The sequence below is a fragment of the Lonchura striata genome, chromosome 16, assembly GCF_046129695.1.
Source record: "Lonchura striata isolate bLonStr1 chromosome 16, bLonStr1.mat, whole genome shotgun sequence".
Lineage (NCBI taxonomy): Eukaryota > Metazoa > Chordata > Aves > Passeriformes > Estrildidae > Lonchura > Lonchura striata.
This window is the reverse complement of record NC_134618.1, coordinates 1,536,270-1,559,959: the sequence shown is the minus strand read 5'-3', so window position 1 is coordinate 1,559,959 and position 23,690 is coordinate 1,536,270. Positions and strand designations below refer to the sequence as shown.

Here is a 23,690-nt window from a genome sequence, read left to right as displayed (position 1 = left end):
GTTCCTGCCCTGAGGCACGAGGATGAAATGTAGATAATAGTGGGTTTCGAGTGCAGTGAGTTATAGCTGCCCGAGGAAGCACTCTTTCTGAAGCACGGGCATTAAAAGCAACAGATAGGAAGTCGAGAGCTGTGCTTGCAGCAGGAACTGGGGCTGTTGGAAGCTTTCCCTACCCTGAAGGATCATTCCCATCTTCCACCCGCCCAGGGGCTGGTGTGGTGAAGGTACTATGCCGTCACCTCTCGTCTCGCTCGCAGTACAACCGTTGTGAAAGGGAACTCGTCGACTTCTATACAAAGACCTCACTTCCAGCAAAAATGTATTTATTTTAAGAAGTGATGAAACTTCCACGTCTTCCCTCTTTTGAGCATTCTTACACGCAGCTCGCTTTGATCCTCGCCGATGCGCGCTCGGCTGCGGGCAGGCAGCTCAGAGCCATCTTGCGACCGGACACGCTCGGGGCTGTGCGGGCGCTGGTCCCGCCCTGCCTGGCGTGGCGCGCGGGGCCCCGCCCCCGCCGGGGGAGGTGAGCGGCGCTGCCCAATCAAGCGGTGTTGGGCCGTGCACGTGAGGGGCCGGGGGCGGGGCCGGGATGGCGGCGGCGATGGCGACCCAGGGGGAGCGCGCGGTGCTGGTGAGTCGGGCGGGCGCTCGGCGGGGCCAGGGCGAGCGGCAGCGGCTTCTCCCTGGGCATGACAGCACTGCCGGGCCCCGCAGGTTTGTTCTCTCTGCTCGCGCTCGAAGCCGCGGGATGGCGGCAAGGCCTCTGCGCCTGGATCCGGGCCGAGCGCTGTGCGGAGGCTCCTCGGGCCCATCCCTAGAGTAGCTGCCCTGACGGCAGACGCTGCCGAAGTTTTGACATGCTTTCGGGCCGGTGCCCGAGCCCCGTCGCCGAGTGGTTCGGAGGCCGCGGTCTCCTCCCACCTCGCCCAGCAGCGGCGCCCCGGTCTCTGCCACCGGCGCCGCTCCTCCGATGGGCCGGGTTGGGTGGGGTGGCAAGGCCGGGTCGCCCTGCTCCCGGCACACCGTCATTGTGTCCTTTGACCTTGATGTCCCGCTGAAGCGCCCCCCACATGGCGGGTGCCCGAGCCGCTCTAGTGAACTGGTAGCAGCGGGGATGGCTCAGAGAGACGTCACTGCGGCCTCCCTGGGCCAGGATCTCCGAGGAGGAATGAAATCACCGGTATGGAGAAGGAGTTCAGAGATCCGTCGGTCTGGGTGGAAAGCCACATAGGAAAACAGGTTTTTCTAATTTCATAGAGTGTAGAAGAGTATGACCAGCATTCCCCAAAAATACAGCTGTGCAGTGCACAGATGTGCACAGACTTGACTTAATCCAAAATTAATGGGCAGGGGAAAGGAGATTTCTTGCTCTGACTAAAGGGAAGAAAGACACCGATGGACATTTTGAGTAGAAACACCTACGTGATGCTGGTGCATGTTGGAGGTACTAAATGTATCTGCTGCACCCACAGGATCACTGTTCCTTTGGGAACCTGGAGGAGGGCAAATATTACAGACTGAAAGAGTTTCAGATCCATCTTCTCTCTGGTGTCAGTGACAGGATCTGAGGGAACAGCATGGAGCTCTGTCAGGGGAGGTTTAGGCTGGATATTTGGAAAAGTTTCTTTATCCAGATGGTGGTCAGGCACTAGAATACTCTCCCCAGGGCAGAAGTCACAGCACTCTGCATGATAGATTTCAGGGAGGGTTTTGACAACACTCTCAGGTGCATGGTAGAATTCTTGGGGCTGTCCTATGTAGAGCCCACACTTGGACTTCATGATCCATGTGGGTCCCTACCAGTTAAGAATATTTTATGATCAGTATAATTCTCATAAACCCAAAAGAGGATTAAAGGGTTGAAGTCAGTGGTCCTGCACCCAAACTGGTTTGAATAACAGGGAATCCTGCCTGGCTTTGTTGTGTGTGCCTGCCTTGGATAAATGTTTACTGCAATAAACCTGACTTTCTCCTACTGGTTGTTGGGGTAACTCTTGCATAAGGTGATGACACATCAGTGGGGGGTTGTGTTCCTCATGGTGAACAGGAACTATCTAGCAGAGAAACCCCAAAGTTTCTCTGAGTTTAAGTTAAAGTTCTGAGTTGACCATAGCTTGCCTGTTTTTCTGTGGACAACCAGCTCAGAACTCTCCCCATGGAAAATTTATCTTTTCTTACAGGATGACAAGTGGCAGTCTTTTCTTTGTCCCATGTTTGCTTCTGTTCCCTGCTTCTTTGATGACTTGCATGGGGACTTATGGTTTAACAGGAACACTGGATGTGCTTTGAGGTTCTGCTTTATAGAGGCATCTCCATGGCAGCAGCCAATGGAGGCTCAAGGCAGTGAGTCACCAGAACTGAACTCATTCACTACTGAATTTTCCCCAATGATTGCCCCAGCCTGTGTCCCCCTACCCCCCCACCCACTTTTCAGTTTAATTTGTTTTGGTTTTAGACTGCTATTGCTTGGCAAAATGCTGGGGACGGAGGTGGAGATGCTCATTTTAGTTCTTATCTTTGTTTCTCAGCACTTCATTAGCAACAAATTTGTCTGCAAATTGATTCAGTTTTGTCTGTGCCAGGAGTTGGTAATGGATCTCCCTAGCTTTATCTTGGCCCATGATCTTACTTCCTTCCCTGACCCATTGAGGAAGGGGCAGGAAGGGAGGCTGGGTACGTGTCTGGCAGCCAGGTGAGTCTATTTTAACAGCTTATAAAAGATGCCCCAGTTTTTGACGCAGTAGTATTTTTACTTTGCTCTGAAAGTTCCATTCAATTCTTGGTTTTTGGTACAGTGATTTGTGTACCAATTGCTTTCTTAAACAAAGTCAGGGCAAGAATGAGATCAGTTCATTGGACTGGGGTAGAGATGTGGAGACTGAAGTGTTTCAACAAATCAGGGAGAAATCTTTTGTTCTCCTTTATTTAAACAGCACAGAAACAGCAGTACACATAGAACTTAAATAATTTTGGCATGTATCTGAGAGTTTTGCTTCCGGTGTTTGATATCTAATGATTCCACTGCTATTTTTCCATGACATAGGAAGAAGAATTTAAATGGCTTTTACAAGAAGAGGTCCATGCTGTTTTGAGACAGCTGCAGGATATTTTGAAGGTGAGATTAATTTTGTCTGAGTTTTGTTTGACCTTCTGTGTAAAAAATGGTGATAGGCTTCCCCTGCAGGAAAAAAATTTTGGTAGAGGTTGCACAGAAAGGTCATCCATACATGTCCATTTCTGTCCCTGGTGTTTGCTTGCCCTCTGCTCTTGATGATTCACAGTAAAGCTGATTTTGCCAAGATTGCTCTGTTCTTTGCCTTCTGCTGAGAGCTGTTTTGAAAAGGCACATGGAGCCAGCCAGACCTATCTGCCAGGCATTTGCCTGAGATATGAATATTTTCTGGAACAGAGAATCTTAATCTGCCTGTAACTGATGTGTGCTGGTGGAAGCAAGCAACATGGCCTTTAGGTGACAGCTGCTACTTGTGTAGTAGTTACTACTATGTGCTCTCCTTGTTCAAAATCATCCTTTCCTCAACATGCCCACCCCACTGCCCCTTTCACAGGCCTGATGTGTTCAGCTGAAGCAGATGGGCAGCACTTTTCTCACCTTCCTCCAGCCTGAGCATGCGCTGCAGGACTGACTCTTTCCAGTGGGGAACTGGCCAAAGGCACTTCTATGCACTGAGAATGCACTGTGTGTCTGCTGGATCAGTGTTCAACAGGCCCAGCCCGTTAATACTCTCTGGCTTTTGGAGGTTATGGAGTGATGGAAGAACAGGGCTAAAAATGTGGAGGTGAGAGGCAAGTGCCAGAGATGGTGTGAGTGCCATAGTGCTGACTCAGAACTGGAGTCAGTAGCAGATGACAATAGACTGCAATACCTTTATATATTGTACCCATTTTGAAGAATTTATTATAGTTTTGAGGGTGAAGTGTGTAAAGGGCAGTCACCAGCCAGTATAACCAGATGGAGGGCTGCGAAGGGCTGGTGTTCTCTCCACACTTCCTTCATGTGTAAAGACCAGCTGTGATAAGGGGCAGCACCAGGGTGCCTGAGAGTATGCAGAGCTGAGCTGTTGGATGCTGCTCTTTCTGTAGGCAGCTTGGGGAGCTGGCACTGCCCAGCTCCAGGATGTGGGATTTGAAGATGCCTTTCACTATGGACTGCATGCGCTGAGCCTCCTGGGCTTTGCCAGTCCTGCAATAGGATGAAATCCAAGTGCTCTGCTTGGTAGGCTTCAAGAGGCTGGCAGAGGGGACTGCTACATATTCAGCCACTTGATGGTGTCCACATTATCTTTGTTCCTGTCTCATGGTGTGCTTGGCCTAGGCAGATGCTCCAGCACTCACTGTGTCCTCTCTTGGGCAGGAGGCCTCCCACCGCTTTGCCTTGCCCACCAGTGGCTCAGGAGGAGCTGTCAAGCAAGAGAGTTTTGTACTAAGCACATCAGGGTAAGTGGTGGTGGTCAGTGGGTCACTTTCCTCTGCAGCAAAGGGTGCATATCCTGGAGGATCTGTGGTGAAGGGCTTTGCAGAAGCCCTGGAGTAATGGGTTTTCTTCAATAGGAGATTTTGCCTTAAAGAAAACAAACTAGCTCTCATGGCAGGTGAGAATAACAGTTGGTAGCTGTGCTTCAGGGCTACCTGAACCAGCCTTGTGCCATTTCATGCTGACATCTATAATGTAGTCACTGATTCCTGAACGCATGCTTGTGTGTTGCCTCCGTGATGCAGGCAGTTTGCCAAAGGGCATTTTTCTGATTATGACACAGTAAGTTGCAGTTACAAGACCTAAATTCTGCTCTTGACTCAGTTTCTGAGCCTGACTATGGAGAAATCTTAACCTTTGTCCTAATCTCCCTAAAATAGCAATAGTAAATCACCTTCACACAAAGCAAACTGAGGCTTGTGCAGAAGGTGCTATAAGTATGTAGTTCTTCTGAAATTGATACCCATTTTTTGATCCTCAGTGTGGCCCCTTTGTCTCAATACTAGCAGAGTTCACAAACTTGTCACAAGCTAGTTAACCATAGTCATTAGAATGTCACATCATTGCAAGGAATCATGCAGTAATTCTGTACTAAATTTGAACATTGTCTTCTTCAGATCTTAGTTAAACTTAATTTAGTTTTCATTTGTTGTTGTAAGGTGGATCTTGCAGTGTTGATCAAAGAGTCTAATACAGTAAAATGTAAGGTATGGCCCGACCAGATGCTTCAGTCTTCTCCTCACACTGTTCATTGTACATGTGAGTCATCTTGCAGGACCTTTCAGAAAGTTTGGGGTGTGGAATTTTTACTTTTTTGAGGTTGTGGGGTTTTACTTATTTTGGGTCTTTTTTCTTGGAATGGGGTGTGGGTTGTAGCTTTCGACTCCTGTAGGAATCATCTAACTCTTCAATGTCAGTAATTAATTTTATTGTCTTGTGCTTGTGCCTGCTAGAGCTCTTTGTAACAGCAGCCAAATTGTTGACAGATGATACATGAAATAAGAATGGGATCAGAAATTAAGGTAATGTTTTAGGCAGAGCAGTTTGGGTGAGGTGGCCCATAAAAAATATGACTGGAGTTTACTGCATGCCAAGAACTGGGGACTTGAAAATGTGTGTGATGTCCAACTACTGGGCAGGAGTGTTCAGACCCTGGGCAGGAGGAGCCATGGAGGAGGTGAGGTGGTAGGCTGGCAGTTGATAGGTGCCTCTTGTGACATGTGTTGCCAAGATGTTTCCTCTCATTCCAGCACAGACCAGGTGAAAGGTGTGATGACGCTGCAGGGAGATGCACTGTGTCAAGCTGTGAGTACTTACAACACTTCTTGCTTTGTATGACAAGGGGTGGGTGTCAGCTGTATCACCCTTTGATCACCTCAGGGAGGGAAGCTCATCCTCATTATGTGTTACCAGTGATCAGTGTTCTTTGTCAGTTCTCCCTAATTGGCCTAGATGTTTCAGCAACCATTGAAATATATCAAGATCCAGCATCAGACATCCCCTTCTACCACCACCATGTGGTGATGAGTTCTGTAGTCAACTTCCATGGGATTCCTTGCCTTTACCACCTTTGTTGTGTAATAACAAATTGCTTTGGGACCTTCTGGGCTGAGGTTGTGTGTCCTCACACAACAACATTGAAATTCACTCAATGCATTTCAACCTGTTCTTTTTATTAATACCATCCTGTGGAAGCACTGAGGTTCTGCCAGGTCTGGAAGAAGGGAATGCAACTGCCTACCCCTGTCTTCTGCGTACAGGCAATTTTTCCTCTCATGTGTTTGTTTCTTTTTCAAGGATGTTAATCTGAAAATGCCCAGAAACAATCAGCTCCTGCATTTTGCATTCCGGGAAGACAAACAGTGGAAATTGCAGCAGGTACCTGTTGGCTCTAGATGCCCACCCATCCACAACCTCAATGCTCTCTGAGCACTAACTTTAGTCTTTCGAGAGAGATTGTTATGTCCATTCCACATGAGCTACAGTGGTAAAAGCTAAGGGAGGAAACAGGTACAATTAAATAAGTTAAATTCAGTTGGGGTGCCTGGGTGGGCTCATTCCAGACACAACAGTTGATCTGAAGGCTGTGTAGCAGTCATGATCCTGTAAAGGAGTGCCTGAGGTGCCTGTGCAGGGCTGTCCCATGTCACCACAAGCTAGCAGGGCAAAGAGCAGCTTCAGGAGCTTTGAGCAGCTTGTTCTCATTCTCTTACAGATGCATTTGTTTACACTGAGAACAAATTATTGTGTTCCAGTAGCATGTGTGAGTTCCCTCAGGTAAGGAGTTAAAAGAATGCAGCTATCCAGAACCAGAATCTGTTTCCCATCATTTTGCTGGGACATACCTGATTTTCAGGACCTGGCCTAGTGTCTTAAGACATAGTTTGCCTCAATTACTTTGTCATAGCTGAGTAGGTTGGAGGAAAATGGATTCAGTGTATTTCCTTGTGCCATAGCTCAGGTTTTTCTGAGTGATGAGAACATTTGGCATTGAGTGCAGTTCCCAGCATCTGCTTTAGCAGTGAAACCTCTACCTAGTAACTTTGTAGAAATCTAGAAAATCATGTACTTGGGATGTTAATACCAAACTTGACTGTGTTTCTTCATGCCTTGCAACAATGCAAGGAAGTTTTTGTGACAACACTCAGCAGTGCCTTTTCTTTTGTGGCTGTTTTGTACTGCTGGCTAGTTGATAGGCTTCTACCAGCTTTTATGGAAAACAACTGCCTTTATTTACTTGCATTTTGTGTTCTAATGTTGTTCAGATACAGAGTGTGAGTGCCTAAAGGACTGAGTTCAAAAGGATTTAAAGTGGTTATGTGGTGATCTTTGGCTTGTCTGAAATAAAAACTAGCATCTCACCTTAATAAGTGATGACAGTTGGAGTTTTGTTTCTCTGTACAAAGTGAAGTCATGGGTAAGAAGTTGTAGTGTAGGCACATTTTTGAGGAACACAAGTGCAGGCACATATCTTTTGAAGAAGTTGATTAGAAAACAAATCAAAGTCAAGGGGAAATATGAATGGAGCAAATCATAACAGCAGGGTTAGCATTGCTTGGTTGGGTAGTGCTGCCAGGAGCAGTTTAGCTTGCTCAGAAGCCTCTAGGAGATGTAAAGGCTGGAGGTGGTGATATTTGGAGATGCCCAAGTACCTGCAGTCTGACAGTGGACTTAGCATTCTCACTCTTCTCTCTGTGGCCTCCAGTGCAAGAGCTTTCTGAGAGCAGGGCTGTTGTGTGTTCCCTGAGCTCTGCATTAGAAGGAACCAGAGCCAGGTCTATGCCAGGGAGGCTTCTACAAGGATGTAGAGCTGGGAGCTGTGACTGCTGGATGGCATTGTAAATATATCAAACTACAAATAACGCCAAGCTGTGTAGTCTGTCTCCCAGCAGACATGTCTTGTACAATCTTCTCTGCTTAGCTGTTGCATTTGTACCCTCTAATTTACTCCTTGGGTTTGTTTTTCCATTTTCATGCTGCTGCCTGAAATTGAATGCAAGTCAGCTTCTATCAGGGCCATTGTCTTCCTCTGGTTTGTCCTTGCTCCCATGAAAGCAAGGATGCCCCTATCAACCTTGCTTTTATGACTGTGTTCCTCTTGCTTGAGAGGAACTCAAGACATCTGTGTTCTGAGTCTGGTTTGGTCCCACACAATGGCACAGCTTCTTGGTGCTGGAGATGACTCTGAATCCCAACAATTTCACTTTAGAAGGACTCTTGGATACCGACAGAGACACTGTATTAGAAATCAGTGCTTGCTGCTCATTGATGTAATTTGTTTGAGCTCTGATAGGTTGAAATCATTGTTCATGGTGCTAGAGCTGACTGCTGTATGCCATTAGCAGTGAGAATTCCTACCAAGTGGTTGTGGTCAGGGCACTCGCAGGTTGAGAGTGCCTGATGTCACTTCAGGACAGGAACAATATCTGTACTGACAATCCAGGTTGTAGCTGTCAGACTGTTCTGTATCTCCAGTCTGTGAGTGGAGAACCCAGTAAATGCTTCTGGGCAGCATTGGTAGGCTTGTGTTAGAGAGTGTCTAATGTTTAGACGTAGCATTAAATTTGAGAAGACGCCATTCTTAAGGTCAGTGAGATAATTGAGGAAACCTTTACTTCTGAGTACATGTTATTACTGAGTGCTTCTTTCATAGGGCTCTATTTGTACCATTGCAGATCCAGGATGCTAGAAACCATGTGAACCAAGCCATTTACCTGCTTATGAACAGAGATGTGAACTACCAATTCAAAACAGGCTTGGAAGTGCTCAAGGTGAGGAGAAAGCTCCTGATGCTTGGGTAGGAACATGCATTTTTCTTTCCTCCATTTGTTGTTTTAAACACAGTTAGTGCAGATTGCTGCCTGAGTCTCTTAGTGGAAACAGACTTAATAGTTGTACCCATACGTACCCATGTCAAGAAATGTCCATGAAACCTCATATTGTATATGAATCTGTACTAGTTTAGCATTAGTAACAGGGCTGTACATCCTGGTGAGCAGTAATCTGAGCAGTCATTGCACTATAACACATCAGTGACAATGTGAGAGGATATTCCTTGATGTTCTGTGGATGATGTTACATAAGTTACTCTCTGTTGATCAGTGCTGCAAGCGAGAGCAGCAGTGAGGCAACCATCAGTAAAAAGAAGATGATAGTACTTGTGATTTACTGAAAATCTGAAAGTGACTTCTGTCTTGCCAGTAGTGTTTTCTGGGGTCTAATACAGAGCATCTGCTGTATGGCAATGAAGCCCAACCTTCTGCTTGAAAATGTTCTCTGAAGGCAACAGAATTTTGGCTTGCTCATTAGAATTCATCACAACATCAAATATGAGAAAATTCAAGTGGAAGTAAGGGGAGATATTAGTCATTTTACAAAGTGCATTCATCTTAGCAGCCATGAGCTCTGTAACAGACATGTTGCTTCCCCATTTTTTTCTGGAAGAGGAAGTCTGCCTGAAGGCCCTTTGAACTGTGGTTTCTGGCAGGATTGTCCTCACAATGAGCTGGTTCTTTTTATCTACTTTTTATCATAGCTGGTTATGAACAGGGGGAGCCCATGCAGCAGCAGTTGTACTTGTGATGTGGGAGTGGGGAGACCAAGAATGTAGCTTGTTTTTTCCTTAATGCCTGTTCTGAAGAGCTGATGATGAGTTTGTTGATGCCTTTTTAGCGTCAGTAATTGGTCTTTCGTTGGCTTGGTATTCTTGTCATGAATAGCTGTTCTCTCATTAGTCGATGGTATTGAACACTCCTGACCTGTCTCATAAGTCTCTGATGGTGGTAGAAGTTAAACTTCATTTATGTGGGAGCCAACCCTTCCCAAAAAGTTCCTGAATTCCTGGAAAGATGAGGGGTAGTGGCAGTTGTTATTTTAACACTTGCAGAAGGCTGTAGGATTCTGCATCACTCTGTCCAGAGCCGTCCAGGAATCACACTCAGCAGTGGTTCTGTACATTAACTTGTAGCTTATGGATGCTGTGATGTTGCAGCTCTCCAGAGCCCGAAATCGGCTGACCACTCCTGCCACTCTGACACTACCAGAAATTGCCTCCAGTGGTCTCACAGTAAGTATGTGGTGGTCTAGATCTCTATACAGGTTGGCAGCATTGCAATAGTTTGGATACTGTGCTGCATCCTGTTGGAAGTGGGTTTCTGAAGTGTCTCCTGAGGCAGAACTGAAGTGCAAGTGCAAATCCTGATTGGTTTTGGCTGCTCTGTATCTTCCTGTGGGAATGCAGATGACTTGGGCATGAGGACTCTGGTTCTCTTGAGAGTAAGTTCTGTTCTCTGCCCAAGAGTCTTGTCCAGGGATGATTTGCCCGTGTGAACACTGCTCCATACTCTCTTGTCACTTTCAAGCACATATCATTTGATTAAGGGCAATGAGAACAGCAGTTGTTGCCTGCAGCTGCTCAGTCTTTGTTTCTCTCCTAATATTTTTCTTTTGTCATGGGGTAATTGTAGTGTGGCTTGGGAAAAGGGAATGATTTCCCAACATTAACAATTAGGATCTTTTTACTGACAAAGAAACTAATTTTCTTGCTAGAAAATGTTCACCCCTGCGCTGCCTCCAGACATCCTTGTGAATTTCTATATTAACCTGAACAAGCTGTGCCTCACTGTCTACCAGCTCCACGTGATGCAGCCTAGCACAACCAAGGTGATGCCCACTGTCTCCTGAGCCTTGTTTAGTTTCCTCTCCTTACATCCCACTGTGAGGAGGAGATCACACTGGTACCTGGTGCAATGTTATATTCATAAGATAATGCAGAAATAAGTGCAGCTGGTACTAAGTGTCTGTGTTTAGGTCTGCTGCACACAGAACACTGGCTCTAAATCTAGTTTAGGGCATGGCTGTTTAGCCCAGAAGAACATACCAGTGCTCTGGAGTAAGCCATTTTTTACTAAATACTTTAAATACAGTTTGATAATTTTGTGTCATTTTGGAAGGGCATAGTTATATTAATCCAGTTTACATCTGAGTAGCATCTTGGGTTTTCTCTTGGAGTTTTGATTGATACTTTTCTGCTTCACTTGTCGCATGGGTCAACTTGATGTCCTGTAAAAACAGCATTAAACTCTTAAGCTTTATGAATTGCAGTCCTTCCATAAGGAAGATTTTCCTAAAAAATCTATATTTTGTTTTTCTGCTGGATCTTCTCATCTTATTTCTGTAGTGATAAAATTTGTAGCTACATTGAACTCAGCCAATGGAAGAACTAACTCCTTTCATGAGGGAGCAGGAAGGGTTCTAACAAAAGGGATTCCATATTGATGGAGTGTCCAGGAAATAGAGTATGGGTGTTTCTTGATGCCAGGCTACTGAAAGTGTAAGCCTTAAATGTCTTTCTTCTAAGTGGTTTGTTTACCACATCAAAATCCTAATGACCTTTTCCTTCTCTAGAACTTCAAGCCTGCTGGAGGGTCTGTTTTGCACAACCCTGGGGCCATGTTGTAAGTACAGTCACTACAAAGGGTAGTGTACCTGGATAATAGGTGCTGGTATGTCTTGAGGGTGAAATACAAACAGCTGCATACAGTTTCCATTGTAGCACCTCTGAAGAGGAGAAGCTGGATTGAGTCACTTGCTGTGCCTGTGAATGCTCTGTTGCGTCTCTTTAATGACTTAGTCCTAAAGGCCGAAATACGTCAATTTCGAGGATTCAGCCCATCTAGACAGTACTCTCATCTCTCTAGATATGAGAGTTTGCAACAAAAATGAGTGTTTGGTTATTGGCATTGCCATTTGCATTCCCTGCCTTATGCCTGTCTGGAATGAAGGGAAGTTCCTAACTTCACCCTTTAGCTTTGCTATAAATGTGGTCAGAGGTGGACTTGAGTGTTTGCATTCTGTAACTTTGCCAGGTGCTGATTTAATTGTGATAGAAATCATCATAATCTCTCTGATGGGAATATAAGACAGTTGAGTTTTATGCTGTTGTGTGTGAAGCTGTGCTCTTTCCCCCCCTTCCAGTGAGTTTGGCAGCCAGCGCTATGAAGTCAGCCATGTCCATAAAGTGGAATGTGTTGTCCCGTGGTTAAATGATGCCCTTGTCTTCTTCACAGTTTCACTGCAGCTTTGCCAGCAACTGAAGGACAAGGTAATGGCCTTGAAAAAGGGGCTTTGTTTTTAACTCTGGATTTTGAGAGGACCTCAGATCTGATGTGATGCTCAGCTTGCCGAATATAAGGGATGAATCAGTGTTCTGGAGCCAGGGATCTGGCTGGCACTGCCTAGCAAACAGCCATAGGATAAGTATAGTGGTATGGCAGATGTATGCTAAGCTGGTGACTAGATGGAGAGGAGCAAGCACACACTTTTGTGTTCTCAGTCATGAGGTGGATGAGACAAAACAAGCAACCTAGATTCTAGTAGATCAATGCTCAGTTCCAGCTCTGCAAGTTACCTTGAGCAAGTAACTTCATGCTCCTTGAGTGACAGCAGCAGCAAACCTGCCCTTCAGTAGTGTGGTGCTGAAGTGTATAATGCTGTGAAGCTAAGTCCTCCCTCACACATTTTGTGCTCCTTTTTTTGTGGTCCAAGGGGTATAGGAACTTACCTGTTTTTGTTCTTGCTTTCCAGATCTCCGTTTTCTCCAGTTACTGGAACTACAGGCCATATTAATTCTCTGTGGAACGTTCTATGCCTTCACAGTACTTCGAGTGTCTGTCTCTGTTCTCTCATGCCAGCTGAGTCCAGGTCAGCCTGAGTGCTGTGGTTCACTGCCAGATGCCCTGCACAGGGCAGGGTCAGTGTACCCAGAGACACAGCTTTTGTAGCCTTGTCTGGGATTGCTGCATATGCAGGGCACCAAGTAGTGCTGTGTGGTTGACAGGAGCTTCCATTGGTCCCTCTTGTGCATTGTGTGGCTGACACTTCCCAAGCCCCTGATGAGTTACACAGGTCTGTTAAAAGGGATAGGTGCTCTGGACCACCCTCACTAACTAGAACTGTGTATTGTGCTGTAACTAACTCCTTGACTGTGAAGTGGTTGGGAAGGGGGGAAAACAGACTGACATAACACACCTCTTAAAAGATGGGGTATGTTGCTCCCTGTAGTGAAATATGTTTCTCTTATCTAGTCCAGCTGTCCTTATAACTAACCCTGAGTGACTCCCTGTTCTGCCCATCTCCATGTTACTGATTCCCCTTTGGGGATGCTCTTACTTGCTGCTGTTTGAATTCTTTTCCCTCCTCATCCAGCATCAATGTGATAAGTATTTTTTTCTAAGACCTAGTTGGGCCAATTGGTCTTTTCCAGGTTTAGTATCTTGTTTTCACTGCCAGCCTTTGAAGTTGCTCTGGTGTACCTTGTGCAGTCTTTCATCTTGTCATTAAACACAAAGTGAGTACCATGTTGCTACTATGATTTGCTGCCTGTGGGTGCTACAATGTGTAACTCATACCTTTAGCCACTGCTAACTCTGAAATAAAGACCCTCATAGCTGCAGTGCTCATGTGTACTGTGAAGAAATGAGTATCTTGAGATTCTGTGCTCTCTCACAAGTGACTGACTGTTCTTGGTTATGCATGCTGGGTTGTCTTTGGATTTACTGGGGAGGACAGTAGTGGAGGCACTACTAGCTGGGCAGCTCTTCAAAGGCTGAGCCTGTTTGCATAGCCTCAGTCCAGTGCTGTCTGATACTTGAAATACTACCTGAAGTAGTTTTCCAAACATGCCTTGACAGTTATGTTTGGAAGAGGCTGTAGGCACTCAGACTGGGGTGAGTTGGCTCATAGAGTTATTCAGAACAACTCTGGCAGAGTGGGAAGTCTCCAGGTCCCTGTTCAGGATTTTCTCAGGAAGCTGCCACCTACCCACATGGCTCTGTTGCCCTTGGAAGTCTTTTGCAACCTTCTTATACACCTTTTTGTGAACAGGTGCGTGTAAATGCTCCCAAATTTCACTTGGTTCTGAAGACCCTCAAGGAACAGTGAAAGGGACAGCTGCTCTGACAGGAAGGATGATGGAGAGCATGGGCAGCTGGGTTCCTCTCCTACATCTGCTACTCAAGAGCTAGCAGGGGCAGAGACAATGTGATGAAAGAAGTAAAAATTCCCAGGGATGAGATCCCAATCAGTGGCAAAGCTGAGGTTCAAGAGACCTGGTTTTGCTATGAGGGTTCAGTAAGAGAATGGCCAGGAGAGCTGTTCAAAATACATAGCTGGTGGGGTTAACAAAAAGCCCCAGACAAAACCTTAGTAGTAGCAGGCAGTATATCATGCATGCCAGGCATGCTGCATGCCAGTGCAGCCAAGCTCCTGTGGCCAGGGAAAGTCAAGAAAGCTGGTGTAAGGGGATAGACAGCAGTGCTAGGTGGGGACAACAGAGGGTCTGGCTGATCTAACTGGAGAGGAGCAGGGAGAAGAGGGGGCAACAAGAAACAGGCAGCCTGTATTCACTGCTGTTCTCAGGGCTGGTTCTGGGGCTCGTGTGGTGAAGGGTGCCTCTGTTTCATGCAGTAAAACTACCTCAGCTGTTCTGCAGGGACACAGGGCAGAGTCCCCAAGCTTCCATGGGACCCAGCTCCTGCCACGAAGACCTGCATTGTGCCCAGCCTGGGCAGACCGAACACTGCTTTGTCTTGTGTTGGGCACGGATGTTGGGTGTTGGACCCTTCCCTTCCCTTCCCTTCCCTTCCCTTCCCTTCCCTTCCCTTCCCTTCCCTTCCCTTCCCTTCCCTTCCCTTCCCTTCCCTTCCCTTCCCTTCCCTTCCCTTCCCTTCCCTTCCCTTCCCTTCCCTTCCCTTCCCTTCCCTTCCCTTCCCTTCCCTTCCCTTCCCTTCCCTTCCCTTCCCTTCCCTTCCCTTCCCTCAGTCCTTCCTTCCTTCCTGGAGTCTGTCCTTCCGGGAGTCCTTCCTTCTGCCGAATTGTACTGTGTCTCACAAACAGGATGGGACCCTGACTGGTTGCGAACTTAGGATTTATTATCTGTCTGTATCATACAAGCAAAAATGAAGAGACACAGAGAAAATAACATCCATGCAAATCCAGATCAGAGACAAGATGGTAGCTTATGCAAAGCCTTTTCCTACATATTCTTTGAACCAATAGCATAAAAGAAAAGGTGCAAAGTCATTATCTCTAACCAATAAAAAAAGGACCCACGTGGGTTTAACATTAACAGAAGGACTTCTGTGAACCTTAAACAATACACAATAATTAATTATATAAGATTGCAACTTTTTCTATCTTTGCAAAGCATATATCTAGGACTTTTCACATCTCAAGCTATCAATAAGTTCTTATTCTTTCTTGTTCCTTAGGATAAATATAAATATACTCACTTGGTTTTTATTTTCCTAGCTTCCCATGAGAAGGTTTTGAAATTGCCCAGCCTTTCTCAGCTTTATGTCTACTTTCTGGTGTCTTTTTGCACTTTCTAAAGTTTTTTACCTTTTTATATTCCTACTCTTCCTTCCTTCCTGGAGACCTTCCTGGAGTCCATCCCTCCTTCCTGGAGTCTGTCCTTCCTTCCTGGAGTCCTTCCTGGAGTCCTTCCTTCCTCTCCCCCTCCCCGAGGTGCCCTTGCCCTCCCAAAATCTCTGCCACTTCACCGCAGTTGTCCACACCTTGGCACCTTTATCTCATCCTTCCCAATTCCCCTGCAACCTCCCACAGGACATTTCCTGGCTCCAAAATTGCTACAAGTAGTACAAGCCTCCCCAAAAGTGACTCCTGCTGTCCCTCCGTCTAGTTCTCCACTCCAAGAGCCCTAACCATTCTATCTCCCTCTAATCCAATCCCCACCCCTCCTAAACTTCATACCACCCCCACAGTGCCATCCCCAACCACTCCACTCCATCCCATCCCATCCCATCCCATCCCACCAGGCCTTGGACACTTCCAGGGATTCAGGGGCAGCCACAGCTTCTGGGGGCCAACCTGTGCCAGGGCCCGATCTCCCTCCCAGAAAACAATTCCAATGCCATGTCCCATCTCACCCTGTCCTTGGGCAGCGCCAAGCTGTTCCCTGTGTTCTGTCCCTGCAGGCTCTTGGCACCACTCTCTCTTTGCCAGCAATTGCTGCTCCTCCTTGCTGTGGGGCAGAAGCTGCAAGTTGATTTTCTCCTTGTGGCACTGGCCCAGCTCTGAGCCAGGGGCAGCACCTGTCCCCACAGCTTTGCGGCTGCTGCCTCGCTTCCACTGCAGCCCAGCGGATGGAGCATAGCTCCCTGAGCCTTCAGCTCCTCCCGAGGGGCAGCGCTGGGGGCAGCTTCCATCTCTGCCCTGAGGGAGCATGTACAGCACCCGAGGGAACACCTGGGGCTGGGCCAGGGCATCTCCGGGCTGTAGATCAGCAAAGGTGACCACCCTCCCCAGAGTATGCTCACAGCTCCAAGGCTTCTGAGCTGCAGGAGCCTTTGGACACAGCTCCCAGGGATGCCCAGACTGCCATTGTTGGGCTGTCTGTGCAGAGCCAGGGGCTGCACTCCATGATTCTTCTGGGTCTCCCTCCCAGCTCAGCCCCTTCTGCAATTCTCACCCTTGGCCTCAGCCTTTGTGTCCCCACGAGGCACTGCTAAAGCTCATGGGGCCGGGCCAGGAGCAAGGCAGCTCTGTAATGTGACACCAAAGCAGTATCAGTCCCAGCATTTCCCTCTGTGACACCACAGCTGTGGCAGCCCCAACCTTCTGTCACTGGAGAAGCTCCAAGGGAAGTGTCCAGAGCCTCAGTCAGTCAAGGGACCTGACTGGCCACTGGCTACCCCAGCCTGGGCTGATGTGGATTCCTCTGCAGAGAGCTCAGGGAAGGTCCTCCTGGCCACCTCTATGCTGTCACAGGTGTCACATACAGTTACAGAGCTCTGCCCAGAGCTGACAGGGAAAGTTCATTAAAAAAACAAAACATCCAAACAAACAAAACTTTGTATGCCTTCCTTCCTGGAGGCTTGCTGCCAGCAGACACGATTGGATGGTACCAGTGCTGGCAACAGGAAATTGCCAAGTTTTAGCTTGCTTTGCCAGGAAATTGCTGGACTTGTGTTGTGCCAGCACCTGGAAGTTGCCAGATCTGGGCACTGGTGGTGCCACCAAGCACCATACCTTATCACTGACAGTCCTGGTACCAGGCTGGGTCTTGGCTTTCTTTGCCAGAATATCGCTGCATCTGGTCTGTGCTGGAACCAGGATATTTCTTGATAAGGGCACTTTGCCAGTGAACACCACATCTGGGTGCTGACAGAGTTGATAACCAGGAAATTGCTGGGTGTTTGCTTTCTGTGACACCAAGTTGTTGGTTTTGGTCTCTGCAGGCAACTAAAGATTTCCAGATCTGGGCACAGGTGGTGCCAGTAAACAAGAGCTGTGCAGTACTGGTGGTGACACAGGCACCAGGAAATTGCTAAACTTTCTTGTGCCAGCAAATTTCTAGCCTTATGCTGTGCAGGCACCCAAAATTTTCCAGATCTGGGCACTGCAGTGCCAGCAAACACCAGATCAGAGTTGTGCTTGTACCTGTTAGCCAGGTTTTGGCTTTCTTTGCCAGTGAATCGCTGGACTTGGGCAGTGCCAGATTAAGGGAATTTCCCTATCTGTGAACTGGTGGTGCCAGAAAACACCTGATTTCAAGCTCCAAGTGCCAGTAAGGACTGGATCTGGACCCCTTCTTCTTTTCCTTTCTTCCTTTCTTCCTTCCTTCCTTCCTGGGGTCCCACTCCCAGATAACACCAGATTGGGTGGTGGCGGTAGCAGAAAATTGCCAGATTTTGGCATTCTTTGCCAGAAAAGTGATGGACTTTGGCTATGCTTTCTTGGTTTGAAAAGACAGGTGTCCTCTATGGAAGGAAGGAGCCTCCCTTGAATCGGAAAAATGCAAACCCCCTCCCTCCAAATTATCTTAATTTTGAACTTAAGGGGCTCTCAGGCAAAGATATGTAAGAATTACAGTTCTTTATTAGGAAAAAATAAAAATAAAAATAAAAAATAAAAATAAAAATGCAGTAATAGAAAACAACATTGACACAGTCAGAATATGACCTGACACCCTGTGGGTCAGGGTGTTGGCAGCAGTCTGATTGAATGGTGGCTGCAAGCCCTCCTGCAGTGACAGGTGTGGTTCTGTTGAAGCAGTGATCCAGTAGAAGGGTGGAGTTTTCCTCTGAAGGTCCAGTGGTTGTGTAGATAGGCCTGGTCTTCCTCTGGGAATCCAGTGGGAAAAAGCTGTTCAGGTGTTCCAAATATCAGATTTTAGCCAGGCAGGAATGCTTGGCTCCTCCCTGTGGGCAGAACATCTCACAATTGGATGATGTAATTTTATCAGTCATGCAGTGAGACTCACTGGCCTGTTAATAGAATATATTTTCCAGAGAGAGGAGGAGATAAAGAAAACTGCCCCACCTGGTTTTAATAGGTGGCCCAATTAATAGAAGATAACTACCCCACCTCTGACAGATGGCAATAAAATATACACCCCCAGCCACATCTTGCATTTGTAACTTAAGACATGCAGGCAACAGGAAATGTCCAGATTTGGACACTGGTGGTGCAACCAAACACCAGATCTGGGCAGTGCTGGTGCTAGGTCTGGTACTGGGAAGTTGCTGGGTTTATCTTTCTTTGCCAGCAGATTGCTGGACTAGGGCTGTGCCGGCACCAGAAAATTTCCGGATGTGGGAAATGGCAGTGCCACAAACAGATCTGGGCAGTGACAGTGCTGGCACCAGGAAATTGCCAGATGGTGGCTTTCTTTGCCAGCAAATTGCTGCACTTGGACTGTGACAGCATTGGGAAATTTCTGGATCTGGGCACTAGCAGTTGCACTGTACCAGATCTGGGCGGGGAATGTGCTGGCACTGGGAAATTGCCAAATTTTAACTTTCTGTGCCAGTAAATTGCTGCACTTAGGCTATGCAGGTATCTGAAAATCTGTATCCAGACACAGGCTGCGCCAGCAAACACCAGATAAGAGTGCTGCCAGCACCTGGTATTTCCCAGGTTTTAGCTTTCTGTGCCATCAAAGTGCTGGACTTGGGCTTTCTAGCACCTGGAAATTGCCAGATCTGGGCCCTGAGAGAGCCGGCAAACACTAGATATGGAAAGTGCTAGCACAAGGAAATTGCAGGGTTTTGGCCTTTTTTGTCAGCAAATTTCTGGACTTTGGTGGTGCAGACACCCAAAAACTTCCAGATCTGGGTACAGGAGGTGGCAGCAAACACCAGATCTGGGCACTGCCAATATTGGTATCAGGAGATTGCCGGATTTTGACTTGCTTAGCCAGCAAATTGCTGGACTTAGGCTGTGCAGGCATCCAAAAAATTCTGGATCTGGGCTCTGGTGGTGCCAGAAACAAGACATTTGGGTGGTGGTGGCACCATCTATTTGCCAGGTTTTGGCTTTGTGTCAGCAAATTGCTGCACTTGCGTTGTACCCGAAGAGGGAAATTTCTGAATCTGAGCATGGGCAGTGCTAGCAAACACCAGTTCTGGGCGGTGCCAGTGCCTGTACTGAGAATTTGCCAGGTTTTAGCTTTCTTTGTCAGCAAATTGCTGCACTTGGACTGTGCTAGCACCGGGAAATTTCTGGATCTGGGCACTGATGGTGCTGGCAAATGTCAGATCTGGGCGGGGACAGTGCTGGCACCAGGACATCAGCAATTTTTAACTTCCTGTGCCAGCAATTTGCTGCACTTGGGCTATGTTGGCACAAGGAAATTGCCAGATCTGGGCACTGAAGGTGCCAGAAAACACAACATTTTGGTGGTGCTGGCACCAGGTACTTGCCAGGTTTTGGCAGTCTTTGCCAGAAAATTGCTGGGCTTGGGTTCTGATGGCATTGGGAAATTTCTGGACCTTGGCAACAATAGTGCCTGCAAACACTAGAACTGGGCAAAGCCATTGCTGGCACCAGGAAATTGCAGGGTTTTGGCTTTCTGTGCAAACAAATTGCTGGACTGGGGCTGTGCAGACACCAGTAAATAACTAATGAACAAAGTTCCCAGTGTCCCAGACAGGGGCCGGTGGACGAGGCCTTCCTGGTTCCCATGGCAACACTGGAACAGTTGCCAGTTCTAGTTAAGTACCGATATTGAATTGTTAATTAGCTAATTGCTCTGTTTGTTTTCTCTAAACTACTTGGAAGATCACCTACCCCCCTGTCATGGTTTGACACTGGCACAAGGCCAGCGCCCCCATGAAAATGCAACCTCTCAATTGAATGCTGTGAAATGTGATCGGGAACAGAGCAAAGCAGGCCCAAGCTTAATAACAAGGGGGAAAAAACTTTATTAAGCTACTACTACTATACTACTACTATAAATGAAAAAAGAAAGAAAAACACACACAAAATCCAAAATGGAAACCTTTCAAAACATTCCTCCTCCCCCCGCCCCCCCCTCCCCCCCCCCCCCCCCATTTTCAACAAACCACAGTGAGACACAACCTCTACCCCAGTCAGGTTCCCACCCTCCAGATAATCAATACTAAGTCCATCAGGGGAGAGATGAGTCTCCCTTGCACCATAGACCCCCAGGAAACAGCTGCCACTTCTTGTGTTTCCATGTCACACATGACACTGCCCAGAGAAAGTCTGCCAGTGTGACCCTCTCCTTTCCATGCACAGTGCTCTCACCACCAATGCATGGATGGACAGACTGCTTTTAGGATTTTCCCTTTCAAGGATGCTTTGCCAAGAGGGGAAAAATCAACAGTTCAGTTTTTCACTTTTTGGGACCACAGTCCCCCCATTTTCTTCCTCCCCTACGGCCGACGGTCCAAGAACAGAGATCTTCTTCTCTGAAGACAGGGGGCACCACCACAAACCCCCCTAACTTCTCTGTTTGCTCCACTCCTGTTTTTTCTCAGCTGCTGAAGCAGGTCTCTTGGCTCACCGGCATCCTCCGTAAATACAGTCTCTCTTGGAGGAGAAAATTGGTTCAGTCTACAGCTAACAAGAAAAAGTCCAGCCAAAAGCCACTCCATTATGTTCCCCCCCCCGCAATCTTCTTAATCTTCTTTCCCTAACATCCCAGGGTCCAGGCTGTCTCTCTTCCTCTTTTTCAAGCTGAGGAGGAGTAAAATTTCACAAAGCTTTCATTTCTCAAGGAAGGGTTAAAAGTTCCAACTCCCTGGATGGTTCTCTGCCCGGATTTCTGGCTCCCACGGCTAGGCACCTTATGGCCTTGCGCCCCACCCCCCCACACTCTTCTCCTTCCCTGCGGTGTACTGCTGACAAACCACCACTGTCTCTCTCTCTCGCTCTCTCTCGAGAGAAAGAGAGAGAGAGAGATAGACTCTGGAGGGGGAATGCAGACATCCCAGATTTCTCCACCCTTCCATCTGCAGGGGGCCAGTCTGATTCCAGCCTGTCCACCCTTTGGCCCACCTCAAGCTGGGCCACATGGGTCCCCTCCCCCACCCAGCCACAGGCCAGGCAGGGGAGAGTCCTGTACTGCTCCCTGACCGGAACCAAAGAGAGAGAGTTCTCCTGGGAATTCTGCTTTTAACCCCTCTGTGTTCTCAGAGGCATGTCCAGCCTCAATTGGTCACTCCAGGTGTCAATATCCAAATTGACCTTTTCCTTCCGAGAAGATTCTTTTTCCGTGTCAAACCACGACACCCCCCACCCATGCTGCTATTCTAGGACTGAGATGCAAATAGGGAAACTCATGGAACCATGGGAGCATGTTTCAGAGGATATGGACACCCCTAAGAACTAAACACAGTTGAGGGGCCTGGACAGGTACAATACGCTGGCTGAGGAAGAGGAAAACACATCCCCCAATTGATGTTTGACATGTCACCATAACCTATGGAGGACAAAACTAGAGTGGGCTGTGGAAAGCAGGAACAAAGTGGCAAGAATTTCCTGGTGTTACCACGAGTAAAAGAGAGGGGACAGCTGTTGTTGGGACTTCAGGCACAGACTTTGCACCTTCCTCACCCTTCAGCTACCTGGAAACAGCTACAACAGCGGGGGCGAGCTCCGAGTTGGGTCCCCTGCCCAGCTGATCTTTTTAATAAAGAGCTGAACATTAATAAAGCCATAAGCCCTGTTCATTTCAATAACTACATATGGGCACTGCCAGTGGCAGCAAACATGATATCTAGGCTGTGCCAGTGCTTGTACCAAGAATTTCCAGGTTTTGGCTTCAGTGCCAGTAAATTGCTGGATGTAGGCTGTCCTGGAGCAGGGAAATTTCTGTGTAGGGAGCGCTGTGCTCCAGGATGGTTTAGGTGAATGAAGACGAGAGATCTCTGAAGGCTGCTTTTGGGATATAAGGTTTATTAGGGATGGAGAAAGGTCCTGCTTCGAGCTGCCAGACACAGCACGTGGTGAGGCTTGAGAAGATTGGGGAGGGGAGAGACAAGAGGATGCTCTAGGAAGGGGTGGAGGTCCTATGAGGGCAAAGATCCAAGAGAAGGGAAGTTCCAGGAGGAGGGGAAGTTCCAAGACAGCGTCTGGCCCCTTGGAGACCCCTTATGAGGAGGCTTCAAGGTGGGCTGGAACAAGACTTGGGCCAATGGGGTTACAGACACTTGATGTTTTAGGGGAGGGTTACAGGTGCGGGGTGAACCGTACATTTTGGGGGGTGAGATGGAACAGTCCACTTGACCCCTTGACCCATCTGTAGGCAAGGGCATTGTCCGGCTAGCAGGGAGGACCGTTCTCATCCTGGCTGTATTATTTATGAATAATTATATTTATCCATCCTTCCCAACATTTCTGAATCTGGGTCCTGGCATCAGGAAATTGCTAGATTTTAGCTTGCTTTGCCAGCAAATTGCTGGACTTAGGTTGTCCCAGAACAGGGAAATTGCCAGATGTGGGCACTGGCAATGCCAGCCCACACCAGATCTGGGCAGGGAAGGTGCTGGTAGCAGGAAATTCCCAGATTTTGTCTTTCTTTGTCAGCAACTTGATGCACTCAGGCTCTGCTGGCACAGGGAAGTTTCTGCATCTGGGCCCTGGCATTGCCAGCAAACACCAGATCTGGGCAGTGCTGGTTCTAGCACCAGAAAATTGCAGGCACTGGCTTTCATTGCCAGCAAATTGCTGGACCTGGGCTGTGCTGGCACCAGAAAATTGCCAGATCTGGGCACTGGCAGTGACAGCAAACACCAGAGCTCAGGTTCCAGGTGCAGGTAAGAACCAGATCTCGACCCCTTCCCCTTTTCTTCCTCCCTTCCTTCTTTCCTGTTGTCCTGCAGGCAGATAACACCAGATTGGGTTGTGCTGGAACAGGGAAATTTCCAGGTATCATCATTGGTGGTTCTACAAACACCAGATCTGGGCAGGGACAATGCTGGCACAGGGAAATTTTAACTTTCTGTGCCAGCAAATTGCTGCACTTAGGCTGTGCCCACACAGAGAAATTGCCAGATCTAGGTACTGGCAGTGCTGGCAAACACCAGATCTGGGTGGTGCTGACACCTGGTATTTGACAGGTTTTGGCTTTCTTTGCTGGAGAACTGCTGGACTTGGGCTGTACCAGTATTGTGAAGTTTCTGAATCTGGGCCCTGGAATTGCCAGCAAATGCCAGATCTGGGTGGTGCTAGTGCTGGTGGTGGTGCCAGGCACTGACTTTCTTTGCCAGCAAATTGCTGGACTTCCACTGTGCTGGCATTGGGAAATATCTGGATCTGGGCACTGGTTGTGCCAGCAAACACCTGATCTCGGTGCTACTGGCACCAGGTATTTGCTGGGTTTTGGTTTTCTGTGTAGACAAATTGCTGCACTTAGGCTGGCCCGGAA

The 23,690-nt window shown here is 47.7% G+C and overlaps 1 protein-coding gene across 2 annotated transcripts; it reads left to right on the top strand.

Annotated features, from left to right (window-relative positions):
- The first annotated feature begins 531 nt into the window (after positions 1 to 531).
- ROGDI (rogdi atypical leucine zipper) lies at positions 532 to 12,733 on the top strand. Of its 2 annotated transcripts, none has more exons than XM_021529594.3 (11): positions 532 to 634; positions 3,047 to 3,118; positions 4,376 to 4,458; positions 5,746 to 5,800; positions 6,293 to 6,373; positions 8,671 to 8,766; positions 9,987 to 10,061; positions 10,544 to 10,657; positions 11,402 to 11,451; positions 11,972 to 12,098; positions 12,581 to 12,733. In XM_021529594.3, the coding sequence occupies exons 1-11, from the start codon at positions 593 to 595 to the stop codon at positions 12,620 to 12,622; spliced, it is 837 nt and encodes a 278-aa protein (XP_021385269.1). In that variant the 5' UTR covers positions 532 to 592; the 3' UTR covers positions 12,623 to 12,733. The 2 variants fall into 2 exon arrangements, with proteins under 2 accessions (XP_021385269.1, XP_021385268.1); XM_021529593.3 differs by having other exon boundaries at positions 9,963 to 10,061.
- The last annotated feature ends 10,957 nt before the right edge of the window (positions 12,734 to 23,690 follow it).

Excerpts from the sequence above, each read along its gene's own strand:
- ROGDI (XM_021529593.3), top strand. The coding sequence starts at position 593 with ATGGCGGCGGCGATGGCGACCCAGGGGGAGCGCGCGGTGCTG. Across the intron at positions 4,459-5,745 it reads TTTGTACTAAGCACATCAGG|CACAGACCAGGTGAAAGGTG; the intron begins GTAAGTGGTGGT and ends CTCTCATTCCAG. Across the intron at positions 5,801-6,292 it reads GAGATGCACTGTGTCAAGCT|GATGTTAATCTGAAAATGCC; the intron begins GTGAGTACTTAC and ends TTCTTTTTCAAG.